Source organism: Mastigoproctus giganteus, unplaced genomic scaffold, assembly GCF_048544385.1.
Source record: "Mastigoproctus giganteus isolate SK-2022 unplaced genomic scaffold, ASM4854438v1 scaffold_15, whole genome shotgun sequence".
Classification (NCBI taxonomy): Eukaryota; Metazoa; Arthropoda; class Arachnida; order Uropygi; family Thelyphonidae; genus Mastigoproctus; species Mastigoproctus giganteus.
This window is the reverse complement of record NW_028328292.1, coordinates 3,532,613-3,552,531: the sequence shown is the minus strand read 5'-3', so window position 1 is coordinate 3,552,531 and position 19,919 is coordinate 3,532,613. Positions and strand designations below refer to the sequence as shown.

At 37.4% G+C, this 19,919-nt stretch overlaps 1 protein-coding gene across 1 annotated transcript in view; it reads left to right on the top strand.

The window, feature by feature from the left end:
* LOC150074912 (IQ calmodulin-binding motif-containing protein 1-like) overlaps positions 1 to 19,919 on the top strand; it is a 199,182-nt gene that overhangs the window by 117,157 nt on the left and 62,106 nt on the right. The window contains exon 6 of the mRNA XM_090389381.1: positions 11,696 to 11,789. Coding sequence (XP_090245507.1) covers positions 11,696 to 11,789 — 94 coding nt within the window. The remainder of the gene's footprint in view (positions 1 to 11,695; positions 11,790 to 19,919) is intronic.

The window sequence follows — 19,919 nt, the reverse complement described above, 5'->3', positions numbered from 1 at the left end:
CACAAAAAATTATGCGTACATTGGAAAGAATCTTGGAATGGATGCCCTACCAACAAGCTAAATGAAATTAAGCCTGTAATAATGCATTGGCATTCTAGTCAGTGCAGGGTTTGCCTGAAGGAAGTAGTTCTTGCTCAGCTATGCATAGGATATTCTCACCTGATGCATTTGTATTTGCTGATGATTGTCCTGTGTGTAGATATTGTAACATAATTTTAACTATTCATTATATTTTAGTAGAATGTGTGTCTTATAGTAATGAACGACATTTAAGCTTTACCCATCTGTCTGAGCCTTATTATACACTCAGGCAGATTTTATCAGATGACAATGTGTCAGATGTATTAAGGTTTTCATAATTTATTAATCTATATAGTTTTATTTAGATTACTTTAATGTTTAATATGTTATAAATATTTTATGCCATATATTTGTTTATAATATATTAACTAGATATGTTATTTTAAATTTTTACGTATTTCCTATATCTTTATATTTTATTACCTTTAGACTTGGTGCACAATAGCTTTAGATGCTGATGCACAGCATCTGAAACTATTGACAAGCACCTTAATTTGTAAACAGAAGTTCTATGAATTAAAGAAGGAAGGTGCAGATTACTAAAAATTATTGATCTTGAGAAAGAAAATTGGTAGCCAACTTTTTTGCTTATCCATTTGACTACCCAGTATTCTAAATTAAATAATGATTTCATGGATGATAGGTATGTAACTGACCAAATTATGGAGGCATAAAGAGTGGGAGAAAACAAAGGAAAGTATCAGACTAACTATGCCAAAAATTCTTAAGATTTAGCATTAGCATTATTTGAGGTGTATGATGCGAGAAAGGAAGCTTATAGAGCATCAGCCAAAAAAAAAAAAAAAAAAAAAAAAACCCATTTCATCCATCCAGTCACTCTAAATGTTTGTCTCACACATCTATTCTACAACTGTCTTTCCTCAATTTGAATCTATTCCCCCTCAGATTCTTAATCGGAGCAAGCAGAAGTATCCCATCAGCATTGAACCTGCTCAAACCATTCAATGTCTTGTACACCTCAATCAGATAACCTTGCAGGTGCCTAGTCTTTAGATGCTGCAACTTGCAGAATTTAAGCCTCTTTTGGTAAGAAACCAATCTTGTTGCCCTTCTCTGTACTCGTTCAATCAACCCTACATCCTTCCTAAAATGAGACCTCCAGACCTGTACACACTCAAGGGGTATCCTAAACATTGCCTTATACAGAGGTATAATCACCTCCTTGTCTCTGCTAGCAAAATTCCTATATATCATTGACAAAACTCCATGACCTGCTCTGGCAGTCCATCTGCACTGCTCAAAGAACTTCATATTTGGCTGCACAATTACCCCCAGGTCTTTTTCACCTTCCACTTTCCTGAGTGTAGTACCACCCAGTTGGTACATTTCTTTTTGGTTATTGCTACCCATATGCAGTACTTTGCATTTGTTAATATTAAACTCCAGTTGCCACTTCTCAGCCCATTTTCCCAACTTATCTAGATCCAGTTGAAGTAACATACTGTCATTACTGTCGTTAACAACCCTGCCAACCTTTGTATCATCTGCAAACTTGGACATTAAACCTGATATACTTTCATCAATATCATTGATAAATATGCAAAAAAACAATGGGCCCAACACCGAACCCTGGGGAACTCCACTAATAACATTTGTTCACGAAGAGCAGTGTCCATTTATTACCACTCTCTGCTATCTCTCACTCAACCATCCTACTATGTATTGCAGCAACTTGCTCATAATGCCATACTGCTCCAATTTGTACAGTAGTCTTCCATGTGCAACAGTATGAAAAGCTTTAGTGAAATCCAAGTATATGATAATCAAAATTATTTTTTGCATCCAGTTCCTTTGTGACCACATTGTAGTATTGAATGAAATTGGTCAGAGAAGACTTCCCCATTAACAAACCCATGCTGTGTGTGAACTATTACTGCAGTCTTGTCTAGGTGATCCTGCATCACTTCTTTAACCAGTAACTCCATTATTTTTCCCGGAACAGAAGTTAAACTAACAGGTCTATAATTATTTGCGTCACCCTTTGAACCCCCTTTGTGAATTGGGGATACATTTGCACATCTCCAGTCCATGGGGACCTCCCCTGAATCTAGGGATGCTCTCATAATTATGGCTAAGGGTTTGGTTACTTCCCTCTCTGCCTCCTTCAATATAACTGGAGGTATGACAATGTTATACAATTTTATTGTATAACATTTTTAAATGAAACTGAAATGAGAATTTCGAGTCCAAGATGACCCCTGAGAATTTGGTCTCCACTTTGGGGATTAGCAGAACATTATTAATAATAGAATAATATCTCAGTTAACAAATCCTCCATGAACAAAGCTCCTTTATAAAGAAGTTGGCAAATAATATGCCACAGCTCATGCACAAGTTTGTAGTGGTGATTTTTTAACATAAACTTTCTCTACATTGAGTGATAGTTAATGGTCGATAGTTGATACTGTGTGCATTGTAGGTACACCTATGAGCCAAAACATTATGACCAGCGAGTCCTTATGCAAATCGAAGCAACTGCAGGTGAACTGTGACGTGTGCACGGGTCGGGTCACTGTATAAAAAACATCTGATACCGAGCTCCGTTAATCAGTGTTACTCTAGTTCTTCTGATGGGAAAGGCAGCGGACTAAAGCATGTTTAACAAAGGCCAAATTGTAATGGCCAGACGTCTGGGTTAGAGCATATCCGAAATGGCATGGCTGGTGGAGTCTCATGGTCAGCAGTGGTTAGTACCTACTGAAAGTGGTCCAAGGAGGGGGAACCCACGAACTGCTGGCAAGATGTTGGACGACCACGGCTCATCGATGCTCAAGATGAGCGAAGGCTCTCCTGGATGGGATTTGGCAACAGAAGGGCGACTGTGGCAAAACTAGCCAGTAATTGGAATGCTGGTGATGGGAGTAATGTGTCACAATACACAGTACATCGAACTCTGCTGAAAATGGGGCTATATAGTGCAGGCTGCTCTGAGTGGCCATGCTAACCACGGTTCATCGGCGACAGCACCTACAATGGGCACGTGAGCATCGAAACTAGACCTTGAGTGATTGGAAGAAGGTCGTCCGTTCCTATGAATCACTTTTCCTGTTGCACCATGTGGATGGCTGGGTACGTGTGCATTGTTTACCTGGGGAAGTGATGGCGTCTGGATGCACCGTGAGACAAAAACAAGTTGGTGGCGGTGGTGTCATGCTTTGGGTGATGTTCTGCTGAGATACCCTGGGTCCATTCATCCATGTGCCAGCACTCTGATGGCTACCACCTACCTAAACATCGTTGCTGACCAGGTACACCCTTTCATGGCAACGGTCTTCCCCTCTGGCGGTGCCGTCTTTCAGCGGGATAATGTGCCATGCCACACCGCCCATATTGTTCGAGAGTGGTTCATGGGACATGAGGAAGACTTCCAGGTATTGCCCTGGCCTCTAAATTCCCCAGACATCAATCCCATTGAGCATCTGTGGGTTGTGTTGGAACAGCAACTCCGATCTGCTGAGTCTCAATCACGGACCTTACAGGAGTTAAAGGATCTGTTGGTTACGTGTTGGTACCAGATACCACAAGACACATTTAGAAATCTTGTAGTGTCCATGCCTCGGTGGGTACAAGCTGTTTTGGCTGCACGTGGAGGACCAACGTAATACTAGGTTGGTGGTCATAATGTTTTGTCTTATCGGTGTATATATTCATAGTTATTTTAATCTTTTTTATAAAATAATAAAATATTAAGTTGCCTAGTATGTCAAGAAAACATAAAGCAATATGTTTAGAAACTAAAATGCAGATTATGAGGAGGGTTGAAGCTGGTGAAAAGAAAAGAAAAGCCATGTAGCACAATTATTGGGGTTGGCACTCAACTTTAAAAACAATTTTCAATAAAACTGATAAAGTTAAGGATTCTCTGCAAAATTGTAGTGACCTTACTGTGTCTAAATTAACATGCACATGTAGTAGAATTATAGAGAACTTGGAAAAATGTTAAATGTTTGGGTAGATGATATGAAACGGTGTCATATGGCCCAGGAAGCTGAAGAAACCACCAATACTTTGGTGGCTTCTCATGGATGGTTTGAGAAATTCAAAAAACATGCAAGAATTCATAGTGTTGGATCGATGGGAAAGTGCTGATGTCTAGGAATTTCCTGCACAACTGCAAGCTGTAGTGGAACAAGGAAGATACCTGCCAAATTTGGTATTCTATGTGGATGAAAGTGGGCTATTCTGGAAGTGCCTTCTAGAACTTTCATCTTCCAGGATGAGAAAAGAATTTCCGGGTTTAAATCAGCCAAATGCTGCTTAACACTGCTGATGAGTGCAAATGCATCAGGGGATATGAAGGTAAAACCAATGCTTGTTTACCATTCTGAAAGGTCTTGAGCTATGAAGGGATTGCCCAAACCTAATTTGCCAGTAATATGGAAATTGAATTGAAAGGCCTGGGTTAACAATGGACTTGTTTACCAATTGGTTTTTCAACTGTTTTTGTCCTGCTATCCAATGTTATTGCAAATGAAATAATTTTGAACCCAATACTGGCCAATGCTCCAGGCCATCCTTGAAACCTTGGCTTATGTTAAACATGTATTCCTGTAAAAGTGATGTTTTCCCCCCCAAACACAACTTCTCTGCTATAGCCAATGGACCAGGGTGTTATATCAGCCTTTATATCTGAGACTCACTTTTAGTTAATTGCTTGAGGCTAAAGATGGTCAACAACAATCAATCAAAGCCTTCTGTAAAATTTACAATATATGAAAGCAATCAATGATATCAAAGGGACTTGGGATGAAGTGACAGATCAGTGTCTTAATGGTGTTTGGCCCAATGTTGTTAAAGAATGTGATGGAATACAATGTGAAATTCCTGCAGTTAGCACAGAAGATGTTCAAATAGCACAGGCAGTAGGCTTTGAAGAAGTCAATGTAGCTGACATTCAGAATTTATTGAATAGTTATGGTGAGACACTAATGAACAAGGAACTTTAAGAGTCAATAGAGTAACAAGTAAACAGTTCAGAAAATGATGGAGGTTCCCTATTCAGAGAGGATGTTAACAATAGAGATCTTGTCTAATTGTTTAAATGAAGTGACTCACATCTTAGATGTCTTATCAGAAAATGATCCCGATTTTGGACGAAGCTGCACAGCAGCAAAGTGATCCATTTTAAATGCTTTAAATTGTTATAGCGAGATGCTATGCGATCATCCCAATTTGCCTGAAATGTAAAATAATGAACCAATGTATACTACCCACCATGACTTATGGAAGTGAAACTTGAGCACTCACCAAAAGAATGGAAGAGAAGCTGAGAATGACATAGCAAAGAATGGAACAAATTATATTGGGAATCAGACTGTTAGATAAAAAGAGAAACACATGGATTAGGCAGCAAACTCAAGTAACGGACATTCTTATCAAAACTAAAGAATAAAATGGTCTTCGGCAGGACACATAGCTCGAAATCATGATGACAGATGGACTAAGAGAATAACAGAATGGTACCCAAGAGGAGCTAGAAGAAAACTTGGAAGACAACGACGGAGATGGACAGATGAAATTCATGAGTTTGTGGGCAGTAAATGGATGGCCATTGCACAAAACAGAAGGAACTGGAAAGTTGCTGGAGAGGCCTTCATCCTGTAGTGGATTGATAATGGCTGATAATGATGATGATGCGATCATAAGAAAAAAAGCAAGACAGTTAACCATAGGTGCACTGAAGAAGCCTTCGAGTGAGCAATAGTGTGGTTCAATATTATTTTTCATAATAGATTTTGAGTTTACTGTTTTACTTCTACAAAGTTTTCTGTTATACTGTATTTCTTAATGTGATATGTGATTTTCATTTCAAATAAATTTATTTTGAATGATATGTACCTCTTTTTTAAGTGTAGGAACATATCCATATTCCTGCTATGATATTTCTCCTCTGATAACGAAGCTTCTGGAACACATCTACTTCGTTAACTGAAGTATTACTGTAATTTAAAAATTAAAGACCATTTCATTAAAGAGAAGTTAATAAGAGCTGATTTGCTTGGCTTAATGGATATCCAAAAGAATTTCGAAGGATTTATAAACATCTGTGTTTGCAGATGATGTTGTCCTCTGGGCAAACAAGGAGGAAAAACTTCAAGAGAAACTAACACGTTGGGAAAGTGTAGTCAGTGAGTATGGTCTAAAGATAAGTAGCCAAAAAAGCAAAGAGATGGTGATGGATAGAGGGGGAGAAGTGAGTGTAAAAGAGATAAAATTAGGGAATGAACTGTTGGAAGTGGTGGACAATTTTAAATACCTAGGCAACATATTAACAAAGGATGGCAGCCTAGATATGGAAATATCAAGGAAATTTTCAGCTAGTCAGAGTTTCTTCTGTAACGTTAACAGCCTGTTATGGGCTAGGGAAGTTCCAGTGAATTGTAAAAAGCTGATAAATAGTGCTTATTTGGTCCCTATTTCGACGTATGCTGCTGAGACATGGAGGATGAATAAAAAGGATACCAGCAGAATCCAAGCAGTGGAAATGAAGATCAATTCCCTTCGTTTCCACATCTTTCCTAATCTGATCTCTCCATCTTTTCCGGGGTCTTCCTCTCGGCCTCTTCTTGCCCATTTTCATCTCAAACATTCTTATTAGTATTCTCTTCGAGTTCATTCTCTTCATGTATCCAAACCATCGTAAACGTGATGCAGTCATCTTCTTCCTCAAACTTTCTATTCCCAAGTTCATTCTAATGTCTATATTTCTAATTTTCTCTTTTCTAGTTTTAGCTTGCATAGTCCTTAACATGAGTGGGAGAGAATGACAGAAGATAAGATTTGGGAAGATAGAAAAAGATGAAAGACTTTGATTCACCTGACCCAACCCTGGGTTGGAACAGCATTCTGATTGACAGTTTTGCTTTTGGGAATGAGCAGCACTCTATGAGTGCACCATATATCTGGAAGAAAGGATGAAGGAAAACACCTAATAAGAATTCTGACCAAAGTATCCACAAGGTGGAAGCTGGCACTTTAGAGGGCAAACAGCCAGATACCATCTCCATTTGCTGTGGCATTTAATAGAATCAAATTAATTACCTTAATCAAAGTTGAGCTTAAGAAAGACTAACTTATTAATAAGAACAGAATTTGTCTGCAGAGATAAGGCAGGCAGGTATTTCCACATCATCAGAATTTTCAAATCTTAAAATGTGCTACAACCAAGTTTTAGGCTTTACAGAAGAGATTCGCAGTGAGAGGGCTTGGTGAAAATTCTTTTACATTTTGAAGTATGTAAGGAAACAAAGAGTTTTAAACCGGATTGCAGGAAGTTTTCTTTTAGCTAGCAGTCGTTATTTACTGGTATAAGTTGCCTCCATGGATTGTTGAGGTTGACCGCTTGAGGGAATTCAAAGTTTGAATGGATAGCTATTTATATGAAGAGGGAATTAAATAGCTATTTTGTTTCATTATTTATTTATTTATTATTATTTATTATTTTTTTGGCTGTTGCAGAAAAAGCCTCAGGCTTCCTTGTGTCATATGGCTAACACTAATCCCAAGCTTAAATTTTAGTCTTTTTTAGCATTAGCAAAGGCACATGATGCAAGAAATCATGCTTATATAGCATCAGACAAATAATAAAAATAAAAAAAAATCCCTTATTTCACCCATCCACTCGCTCCAAATGTTTATCAAGTTCTGCCTTGAATCTATTTAAGCTATCAACTTCTACAATGACAGATGGAAGTTTGTTCCAGAAATCAACCACCCGGTGGCTAAAGGCAAACTTCTGCACATCTATCCTACAACTGTCTTTCCTCAGTTTGAATTTATGCCCTCTCAGGTGATTATCCTGAGCAAGAGGAAGAGTCCCATCTGCATTGAACACGCTCAAACCATTCAAGGCTTTATACACCTCAATCGGATCACCTCACAAGTGCCTAGATCCAGACACTGTAATTTGCAAAACTTAAAAGCCTTTCTTCATAAGAGCAACCCTTTGTTCCATCCACTAATCTTGTTGCCCTTCTCTGTACTCGTTCGAACAGCTCTACATCTTTCTTAAAATGAGGCCTAAAGACCTGTATACAGTAATCAAGGTGTGGTCTGACCATTGCTTTATACAAGGGGATAATCACCTCCTTATTCCTGCTAGAAAAATTCCTGTATATCATTGACAAGACACAATGAGCTACTCTTGCAAACTGTCTGTACTGCCTCAGAAAACTTCATATCTGCCTGCACATTTACCCCCAGGTCCTTTTCATTCTCTACCACTTTCAGTGTGGTACCACAGAGTGGATACGTTACTCTGGTATTACTGTTTCCCATATGTAGTACTTTACATTTGTCAATGTTAAACTTCATTTGCCACCTCTCAGCCCATCTGCTCAACTTTTCTAGATCCTGTTGCAGCAGTGTACTGTCATAAGTGTCATTAACAACCCTGCCAACCTTTATATCGCTGCAAACTTGCACATTAAGCCTGATAAACCATCATCAATATCATTTATAAGTAGAGAAAACAACAATGGACCCAACACTGAACCCTGAGGGACTCCACTAATAACATTAGTCCACGAAGAGCAGTGTCCATTGATTACCACTCTCTGTCTTCTCCCCTCAACCATCCCTTTATCCATAGCAGCAATTTGCCTCCAATGCCACACTGCTCTAATTTGTGCAGCAGCCTTCCATCTACAACAGTATCAAAGGCTTTTCTAAGATCCAAATATATGATATCAAAGTAATTCTTTGCATCCAGTTCCTTTGTGACTACATCATAGTATCCAATCAAATTAGTCAGACAAGACTTCCCCTTAACAAGCCCATGCTGTGTCCGAGCTATAACTGAAGTCTTGTCTAGATGATCCTGCAATGCTTCTTTAACCAGTGCCTCCATTAATTTCCCTAGAACAGAAGTTAAACTAACAGGTCTGTAATTACCCGTGTCTCCCTTTGATCTTCCTTTTGTGGATTGGGGTCACATTTGCACATCTCCAGTCCATGGGTATCTCTCCTGAGTCCAGGGAAGCTCTCATAATTATGGCTAAGGGTTTGCTTACTTCCTTTGCCGCCTCCTTTAATATAACTGGATTGATTCCATCCACCCCAGGTGCCTTTCTTGTCTTTATCTTCAACAATTTCTCCTCCATTTTACTCTCAGTTATTACAAGATTATCTAGCTTACTGCCAGAGTTGAATACACCTCTGGCATTCCCCTCCCTGAATAATTCTTCATATGTGAATGTCGATGCAAAATATTCATTTAGTTTGTTAGCTACCCGAGCAGGATCATCAATAGTTGAATCATTGATATCAAGTGGACCAATCTGATTCATCCCCTTCCTTCTAGAGTTTACATAAGTAAAGAACTCTTTGCTGTTTTTCTTTGCATCCTTTGCCAAGGATTTCTCGTAATCTGCCTTCGCCTGCCTAACCTCCTTTGTAACTTATTTACAGACCAGTTTATATCTATAATAGGCTTCTGTGTCACATGTTAATTTATATGCATCCCGTGCATTTTTCTTCTCTGTCACATGTGTAATTAGTTCACTGACATCCATTTAGGCCTAAATCTTGAATAATATTTCTTTGTTGGTATGAAAAGCCTAGTAGCTTCCAAGATTAATTCTTTAAATGCTTCCCATTTTGAATTTGCTGTTGGTTCCACCATATAGAATTTAAATACTGTCTCAGACCACCGTAGTCACCTTTACGAAAGCAAAATCCCTTCCCTTTTCCCTTTATGGTAGTTACCTCTTTGAGTATATGCCACTTCAGCACACTGATCACTGGCACTTAGTGGTTCCTTTATCTGCAGATTCTTAATGCATGAATCATTACTGATAATCAGATTAAGAGTATTACTCCCTCTAGTTGAAGGGCACCTCCGTAGCCAGGTGGGCAGGAGCAGCAGTGCGTAGCATATGCTTCTTGATTAGACTGGGGTTCTAGCCCATGAGCCACCAAATATGGAGGATGCAGAAATGTCAGGGAATGACCACCGCATATCCCAGGAGCAATATGGCCTTAGTTGCTAATGCTCCTAAAAACCAAATAACAACAACAACCCTCTAGTTGCCTCCCGAACATGCTGCTGTAGAAAACAATCATCCAATAAATCCACAAAATCCTTGCTAGTGTGTGAGTGAGCAACCCACAAATTCCATTCAATATCCGGGAAATTAAAATCCCCCATTAATAAGACACTCTAATTTACTGGCCCACTCTATTTTTCTGCACAATTGCTCATTATACTGATCAGATTCATTAGGCCTATAATACACACACACCTACTCTCATTTTTCCTTCCCAGTTCTTATGTCACACCAAACAGACTCAACATTGCATTGCCCACCAACATCAATTGGTTGCACTTCCTTAGATTTGTGTTTCTTAACTAACAGCATAACCCCTCTTCCCTTCCTGTCCTGTCTATTCTTTCTGTACACAATGTTCTCCCCAAATTCCAGTTCTGTACTGCTTATGTCTGTGTGACACCATGTCTCTGATATCCCAACAATATCTGCCTTTGATGTCTTGACTAGCACTACAAGCTCATCGAATTTATTAACTATACTCCTAGCACTGGTGTACATGCAAGTATACATGCACCTGTTTCTACTCTTAGTTATCCTAACACAGCCCACGTATTTACTTGTTCCACTATGGCTCCCAGCAGTCCTGGAAATTCCCATTGCCTTGCTTTCCAGGCTGCTGCTCAATTGCATTTCAATAGAAGCAGTGCAAGAATCACTTTTACCTCTGCCAGTGGCTACTGTTAATCTATTATTCCGTGTATCCCCCCCAAAGCTATCAGTTTTCCGACCCACCTAACTCTGACTTGATTGCATCAGCAAATATTATTGCACCCTTTTTATTTAAGTGTATCCCATCCCTGTAGAAGCAGTTTCTCCTGTTGACAAGCACAGACCAGGCTGAGAAAAATTCTACCCCTTGAGCACAATCTCTCCAGGGCCGAATTGATCGACAAGGCTCTCATCATATACTTCCTCCTATCGTGTCTGGGCAGAATTGCAGATACTTTCAAATTCAGCCTGAACTCACGGCTTTTTTTCAGCATTGTCTTGTACTTGTTAAGTAATTCTGCCAGTCTCCTGTTGCTACGTGTTGGCACTAATGATATTAAGAGCCAACACGTACAACAATATCACCCTTTGTGCCCTTAAAGGATATCTACCCTACAACGTCATCAACCTTTGCCCCTGGTAGACATATCCTGGTCCTTTTCCATCTATGCTTTTTGCACAATATGTTCCTCGTTTCCCTGACAATAGAGTCACCTACAACAACTAGTTCCTTTGGGACCAGTGCATTCTGCCTTGGGGGTTGCCTCGCAAGAATTTGTTTTAAGAACAATTTATGTAAAGCATCATCTCAGAATGAAGTTCAGTCTTGTATTACAAAAATTCTTTAAAACAAATTAAAAAAAAGTATGGCAACTCAGGTCTCATTCCACATTTGCACTCCACTTAATCCATAGCTTTTGAAATCTTTCTTAGTTACTACGTAATCAAGTTCCATAATTAGTTAAGTAAAAAAGACATAATTTGATTTCGTAGATTAAGAAAAATTTATTGTATAAATATTGTACTATTTTAATAGCTAGAACTATTTTATGTAGAGATTTATCTCAACTAATTAAAAGATGGCAGTCAAAAGGATTTGATGAAGATTTACACCTTCTTAGTAATCAAGATGATTTGCATAAAGATAAAGTAAGTTATGTTTTTAAGTTAAATGATGCTTAATATGTGTGGCATGTTTTTTATTGAAAGGAGATGTTCATTTTGAGTTGCCTGTCATAAGTTTGAATTGTTGGCAATGGTGGATAAGTGAATGATAGTGCAACATTATTAATGAGTCTTTAAGAATTGGTAGTATTTTCACCATTTTAACCAACTTTTTTGAGATTCATAAGTTTTCTGAATGGTGAACCTGCTCAAAATGTTGACAGGAAAGCAGAAGTAGAGTAGACAGTGTTGTCTGAAACTGTTTAAAGCTCTGTTAGGCAGATGCACAACTTCCTTAGTCATTTCAAGGGATGGTTGGGTGGAAATGGTTAGTATCCTTTGGCCCCCTTCCCTTTATTTTAGTTGCAGTGATTAGTAGCAAACTAATAACGATGATTTTTTTGCAGTTCTTATTAATGCATTAGTAGGAATGAGGAAATCTTATTACAGGAGTACATTATGTTGAGTTGATGTATGAATTGAGGTATGCTCTCAAATAAAAAAAAAAAAACATGGAAAGTTGTGGAAATGTACGCTGCTGCACAATGATAATGCAAGAGTTCACAGATTTGGAAGTGTGGAAGCACAATCCAACAAATTTCTTTCTCATTATAAATATTTACCTAATCTTAATCCCCAGTTTCCATCTTTACTATGATGGACCTCCTTCAAGGGGAAGCACTTTTTCACAGATGAAAAGGTGATAACACCTGGTGATCAGCATGAAAGAAATAAACTAATCGAAACCTTTTACCTGGTTCTTGTTCATGTACACAATGATAAGAATGAGGATTACGAATTTGCATTTCTCAAACTGCTGATGTCATGTTATAAGAGATGTCCTTAATTCAATGTCTAGCATTCTTGCAGCTTATTTTTCTCTAACCCTCCCCCATGCTCCATTAATTCCCTACTTAATTTTATTGTTGAAAAGTCCATTCCACAGTTGCTCTGTGTTTGTCTCCTTATTTTTGTTTAAAGCAACCCGACTAAATTTCTTGATGCAAAAAGGCTTCTTTTATTTTTCTTATTTTCAAAGTCTCTTCCCCCATTACTGAAAATTTCCTACCACTATATACCCGAGTGCACCCCAGTACATGCTCTGTCAATTCAGATCCTTTGATGTTCCCTTTAGCCACTTATTTATTGTGTTGAGCTATGCACGTTTCAGATCTTCTCCCCATCTTGTCTATGTATACCATGTGTCATCTATTATAATCAGGTGTTGCTTCTCTAAACAAACTCCCCATCTTATTAATTGGCTTAAAGATCACCTGTAGACCATCTGTTTTACAGATTCTTTTTTGATTTTTTGCCAATGCCTTTTATGTGTGGAATCATTACCACTCTTCTACGAAGGGGAGGTTCAAAAAATTTTGTATGAAGTGAAGTGTCACAGTGGATAAATTGGAATACAGACCATTGATTCAGCTCCTATTTTTCCAAAATAGTCCTTTAAAAAATGGTTTCTGCTTATGGAGAAGGCTGTCCAGGTTACAGTGTTGTTGCACGTTGGCATAAACAAATCAAATGTAGAATTCAAATATATCTTGGTGCATGATGATGATGATCCTAGGACACCCAACTGCTGTGACAGAGGAGAGTGTTGCAAAAATTGAGGCATTAATCCTGGAAGATTGTCATATTAGCACCAAAGAACTAGCTGCAGAGCACCAGAATAGTGTAGGGTCTGTGGAGAACATCATCCATCAACAGTTGCATATGAATAAAGTGTCTGCTAGATGGATTCTTAGGCTTCTGACCCCTCAGAAGAAGAAAAGGGCACAATGTGCACACGAAATGTTGTTGGTTTGCCAGGTAAACTAAGAGGGTTTTTTTTCACAGCTAGTCACCATGGATGAAACTTGGATCCATCACTATGATCCCGATACTACAGAAAAGGGCACAATGTGCACATGAAATGTTGTTGGTTTGCCAGGTAAAGCAAGAGGGGATTTTTTTCACAGCTAGTCACCATGGATGAAACTTGGATCCATCACTATGATCCCGATACTACAGAAAAGGGCACAATGTGCACATGAAATGTTGTTGGTTTGCCAGGTAAAGCAAGAGGGGATTTTTTTCACAGCTAGTCACCATGGATGAAACTTGGATCCATCACTATGATCCTGAAACTAAACAAATGTCAAAACAATGGAAGCATACTGAATCACCACCCCCCACCGAAAAGGAAATGCAAGTGCTGGAAGGTGATGCTGTTAGTTTTTTATGGATCAGCATGGTGTAATACTAACAGATTACCTTCAAAAGGGCTGTATTGTGATGGCAAAGTATTATTCCAGCCTTCTCATAAAGTTACATTCTGCTATAAAAGAAAAAAGATGGAGAAAGCTGTCAAAAGGTGTATGCCTGCTCCACGATAATGCCCCTACACATTCTTTGCATGCTGCAGTGAGGTGTGCCCACAGATGTGGGTTTGAATTATTGCATTCTGCTTATTCCCCTAATCTTGCACCATTGGATTTCTTTCTCTTTCCTACCTTCAAATCCTTTCTTCATGGAAAACACTTTGCTGCTGATGATGAGGCAATTTCTGCTGCTGAGTCATGGTTTGAAGGACAGCCAGAGGACTTCTACAAAAGCATGCAGAAGTGGATTGAGAGATGGCAAAAATATGTCATTTTGTCTATGTAGAAAAAGTGTAATGTATGGTGTTTGTTTCAACCTTCTGTCACAACTACTTCTGGGTGAATGCAGATCTTTTTTAAATCCCTTTCATATAATATATATTGTGTTATTGTTTATGTTTGAATATTTTCCATGGTCTCGTTGATTTCCTTGGTTTTTTTTTTTTTTTTCTCATTATTACAAATTTTCAAACTTCTGCTAGTTAAAGTTTTGATAATACCTATTTTAATTTTTTGCAGGTGATTAGATACATAGTTTACATGTTGGCTTCTTGTAAACCTGCATAATTAGCCTGTCTTTTGCTTTAGTCACTAGGATGTCCAAGAAAGGGAAGCTATTATTTGCATCAGTCTTAAACTTAATTTGCATTAAGCTTAAACTTAATTTAAGAAATTCTTTCCACTCATGTTCCCAAAATATAAACAGAATCCATAAAACAGATCCATATGGAAGGTCTTAATGTTGCTGGCCAGATGACTGTCCCTTCAAAGTTCTCCATGAACAGATCTGCAATAATGAGCTCTAACAGGTTCCTCATGCTAAGATTAGTAATAATGGAGAAATCCTGTCACATGAGTACATTATGTTAAGTTGATGTATAAATTGAGGAATGTCTCAAAGGTAAAAAAAAACATGAAAAGTTGTAGAAAGCTATGCTGCTTCACAGCAATAATGCAAAAGCTTGCATTTGCAAGTATGGAAGGCCAATCCAATAAACTACTTTCCCATTATAAATATAATTTGTTTTTTATGGCTTTAGCATGGGGATCTCATTACCATGGATTATTGTAGCTCTTCAAACTTAAAATAACATGATTCTAATATGATGAGATAGATATACAAGGGTGTTATTCAATAATATCTTATTAGTTTGTAGCACTCTTATTCTCCAATAATTTTTCTTTTAATATTAATAGCTTGGTCTACCATAATGTTAGTAAACATTACTAGAATATTTCTACTTTGTAATCATTCCTGTTTAATCATTTGTTGAATTCCTCTGAATTATTAGTTATGATGTTCTCCTTGAGCCATGATAAAAATCTTACCAACAGGGCCTGGGTTGCGCCTGGGTGCCATTCGCAATTTTGCATCCCCCCTCAAAAATATTTATATATTTTGTTGTACTTTTATTCATATAATGATAATTGATAACAAAAGTAATTTAATTAGAATTATTGACAACAAAATTTACATAATCATAACTAATAAAAAGTATAAATTAAAAATTAATTAGAAAAGGAACAATGAAGTAAAGGTTATACATACAAAAGTATTATGTTTATACATATAAATCATATGACGAAGAAGAAGAATACAGTAATTTCATAGTAAATAACTAAATAATGTTTATTCTTCTTGATTTACTTATTGAAAAATCATTGACAAATTCAGAAATATTGAAACTGGAAACAATCTTTTTCAAAACTATGGAGACTCAAATTTGTTAACCTTTCTTGTATCATTGTTGATCTTAAATAGTTCCTTACCATTTTTAATTTGGAAAAAGCACACTCCATGTGACAAGAAGGGCGAGAAATATTCACATTGCAATAGAAACATAGGGAAACATAGCAAGAAGGTAATTTGTAAAAATATACTGTAACACATCATAAGATTCCATGTGTGACTGTATAAAAATTGACAATTTTTTTATTTCTCTACACAAGTCAATAGCATTGATGTCAATTTCTTTTACAGAAGGATTCAACAAAGTAGTTTAAGTCCATACAATGTTTAATTTTGGTTTCTTTATTTAGAGTTTATTTATTTATATAATGTGTAATTTTGGTTTCTTTATTTAGAGATGGAAACAAATAAAGGTCTGATAAAAAATTAAAACTATTATTATGAACCTTCAGTTGTTTGAATCTCTCTTCTATTTTTAATATTGTTATATCTAGCATGACATAATAAAAATTTATTTTGTATGAAGCTTCAGGGGAATTTATAGTTTCATGATTACTTTAATAAAGAAACATTCTTTTCTTTTTTTATGGTCATTTAATTGAGACTTCTGTAAATCTAGTTTTGCAGTCTATTTCATTAGCAATAGCTGTTGTTTCATTTAATATATTTCGAAAACCAGCATCTGTTCTAGATTCTTTAAAATACTCACTTAATTCATGTAACATTTTTGTGATCGTTGGTACTGATGTGTTTAAATTTTGCATCAATTTGTTAACATTGATTTTTGATAATATATATAATACCATATAACAAGAGAACAAATAAATGTATAAGATTTGATTTTTTTTATTAATGATTTAGTTACATTTCTAGAATCATTATCATAGGAAATATCTGTGTAGATATTGAGAGCATCATATATTTTATCAAGATTTGAATTTAAGAACTTTTACAGCATAAATTCTACATTGCTATCGCATTTCACAAATAGAGTTTAGTGTCATTGTTGGAATTTCCGATTTTAAGATACTCAAATGACATGCTGATGCTTAAAAGAAAACATAAATTTCATGGACAATGCTAAAAAAATCCTGCACAATTTCCTAGAAAAGTACCATGAACAGCATTTCTGGAAATTTTTTTGACCAAGAAAGTACAGCCATGTAAAAAAATCTAGAGTCCACCTGGACCTTGAACAAGTATTAGTATTTAAATCCAATGGAATCTCTCCTGAGTCCAGTGATGCTCAAATAATTAGCCTCAATCGTTCATTGCAGTCACTTGTCACCTCCCTTAAAATTATAGGGTATATGCCATCAACCCCAGGAGCCTTACTTGCCTGTAGGCTTTAAAGTTTTTTCATTAAATAATCATGAAATTTTAATATCATTAATCACATATTTTTCAACTTCATTCCCATAACTTCTCATTGACATACAGAGTTTTTTCTTCTGTAAATATCAATGCAAAGTAACTGGTGAATTCATCTGCAACATTAGCCGGGATATGTAATACTATCCCGCTCCATTACATAAGAGTCTAGTCTGATTTGTCCTTCACTTTGCATTTATATATGTGAAGAATTCCTTATCCCCACTCTCTGCTTCTTTGTCAGTGATATATGATGTTAGTATTGCTTTTATTTGCTCCTATTATCATAATGGAGTTGTACACTGAAAGGACAGAATTCATGGGATTCCATAGGCGCCTCCGTAGCTATGTGGGAAGGAGCAGCAGTGCGTAGCACCTGCATCTTGATTAGACCGGGGTTCGAGCCCGTCACCACTAAATACGGAGGATGCGGAAAAGTCAGGGAATGACCACCGCATATCCTGGAGCAATATGGCCTTAGTTGCTAATGTTCCTAAAAAAAACCAAACAACATCATGGGATTCCTGTGCAAAGTGATGCTGTCACCTGTTTCGACTTGGCAGGTATATAGGTACACTACATCCACGTAGACGGTAATTTGATGTCAGTATGTATAAACATCATGAGTTAACCGACTTTGAAAGAGGGATGATAGTGGGTGCCCAGCACACGGGTTACTCTATCACAGAGGTGGTACAGAAATTACGCTATCCCCATTCGACAGAATCAAGAGTGTATCGGGAATATGCCATTTCTGGAATAACATCTCATCATAGACAGCGCTGTGGGTGGAGAAAGGTGGTAGATGAATGTGGCCTTCGACATCTGTCTTGTATTGTTTCAGCCAACCAGAGAGCAACAGTGGCACAAATCATCACCAACTTCAACGAGGGAGGTGCCAGAAACGTCTTCACCAAGACCATCAGGCGGTCATTAGCTGCAATAGGTATGGGAGCCACCGACCCACCAGCGTCCCATTGCGAACACCATGACACAGGACTCCACACCTCAACTGGGGGAAAGAACATCAGCACTGGACCTTGGATGATTGGAGATGGGTCTCCTGGACCAATGAGTCCCGTTTCCAATTATTTCGAGTGGACAGGAGGATGCATATCTAGTGGAGTCTGCACGAAGCTATGCACCCGTCATGTCAACAAGGAACTGTTCAGGCAGGTGTACAGTCTGTAATGGCCTGGAGCATGTTCAACTGGCACACGTTGGGATGCTTGGTATGTCTAGATGCATTTCTGAATGGTCTAGGTTACCTGTCCATCCAGATCATCTGCATCCCATCGTTCACCCACAGGGCAATGGACTCTTCTAGTAAGACAATGCGCAACCCCTACAGAGCCGTGGTGACTAGAACATGATTTGAAGAGCATTCCAAAGATTTTACCACTATGGAATGGGCTCCCCGTTCACCGGACGTAAACCCTGCGGAGTATCTTTGGGATGCTGTGGAAAGGTCCATTTGAGCTTTGGATCATCCTTCCAGGAATGCAACGGAATTATGAATAGCAGTGCAACAAGCATGAATGGAAATAACTGTGGAATGCTTTTGTGAATTAGTGGACTCGATGCCTCACTGCACGACTCCCCTTCTCCAGGTGAAAGGTGGGCCTACTCTTTACTAGGCAGGTGTCCCCATGATTTCTGTCCCCTCAGTGTATTATCGTGTGTGTTTTATAGACTTTAATGAATGAATAAAAATTTATTACAGATTTTTGAAGCAGCTGCTACAATAATACAAAAAACTTATCGTGGTTATAGAATTAGGAAAAAGTTGAAGCAAATTAACGTAGGATTTAAGAAGTTTCAACAGCTTTATCGGTAGGTAATTAATCTTTCTACATTACACTTAGATAACCTTGACAAGCAGTGTTTCATTCGGGATTTTAAATATTTTCAGTTGAAAGTAGTAACTGGTTATTGTAATGTAATAGTTTTGTAATGACCAGTTTGATAAATATCACATGGTTGATAATTATCAAACTGGTTGGTTTGATAATTATTAGCCATCCAGGTCTAATAATTATCATGAACAGGGCAAATAAATCATGTCCTAATATAATATGTGAAAGATATGTATGAGGTAGTAAGAGAGTCCTAAGATTGACACTATAATTAAGTTAAAATTGAACTTGCCAATTTACTCATTTACTGTTATTGATTTTAGTACCCACAATGTGTACTTTTTACTGTGGCTCATTTAATCATCCTTCTGCTGGGAGCAGAACAGTTCTAAAGCATTGCCATCCATATGCACATACATGAGTATCTGCTATATCTAAGCAATGACAGTCAGTTTTAGAATGGTACATCACTTCACTCAGTTTCTTGCAGATCAAGTTACATTATGTGACATTTAATCATTTAAAAAGTCAGTTATAAATACAAAATAAATAAAATTAGTAATAAATTAAATATATGCATATCAGTAATAAATACAAACATTTAAAAAAATTATTTACTTGTATTTTTTATTTTTATTTATTTTATTTTTTTTGAGTGTTTCTCTGGCTTGCTGGCACTTTGTAGTCAGCCACCACTTCCAAATAACATTGTAAGTGGGTGCATTTTGGTGATGCAATACCCATTTCTCTGGTGACAATTTGCACATTTTTCTAAAAGCTTTTCCTTCAAAACACTTAAGAGCTTGAAGATTAAATGTCTTGTTAACAG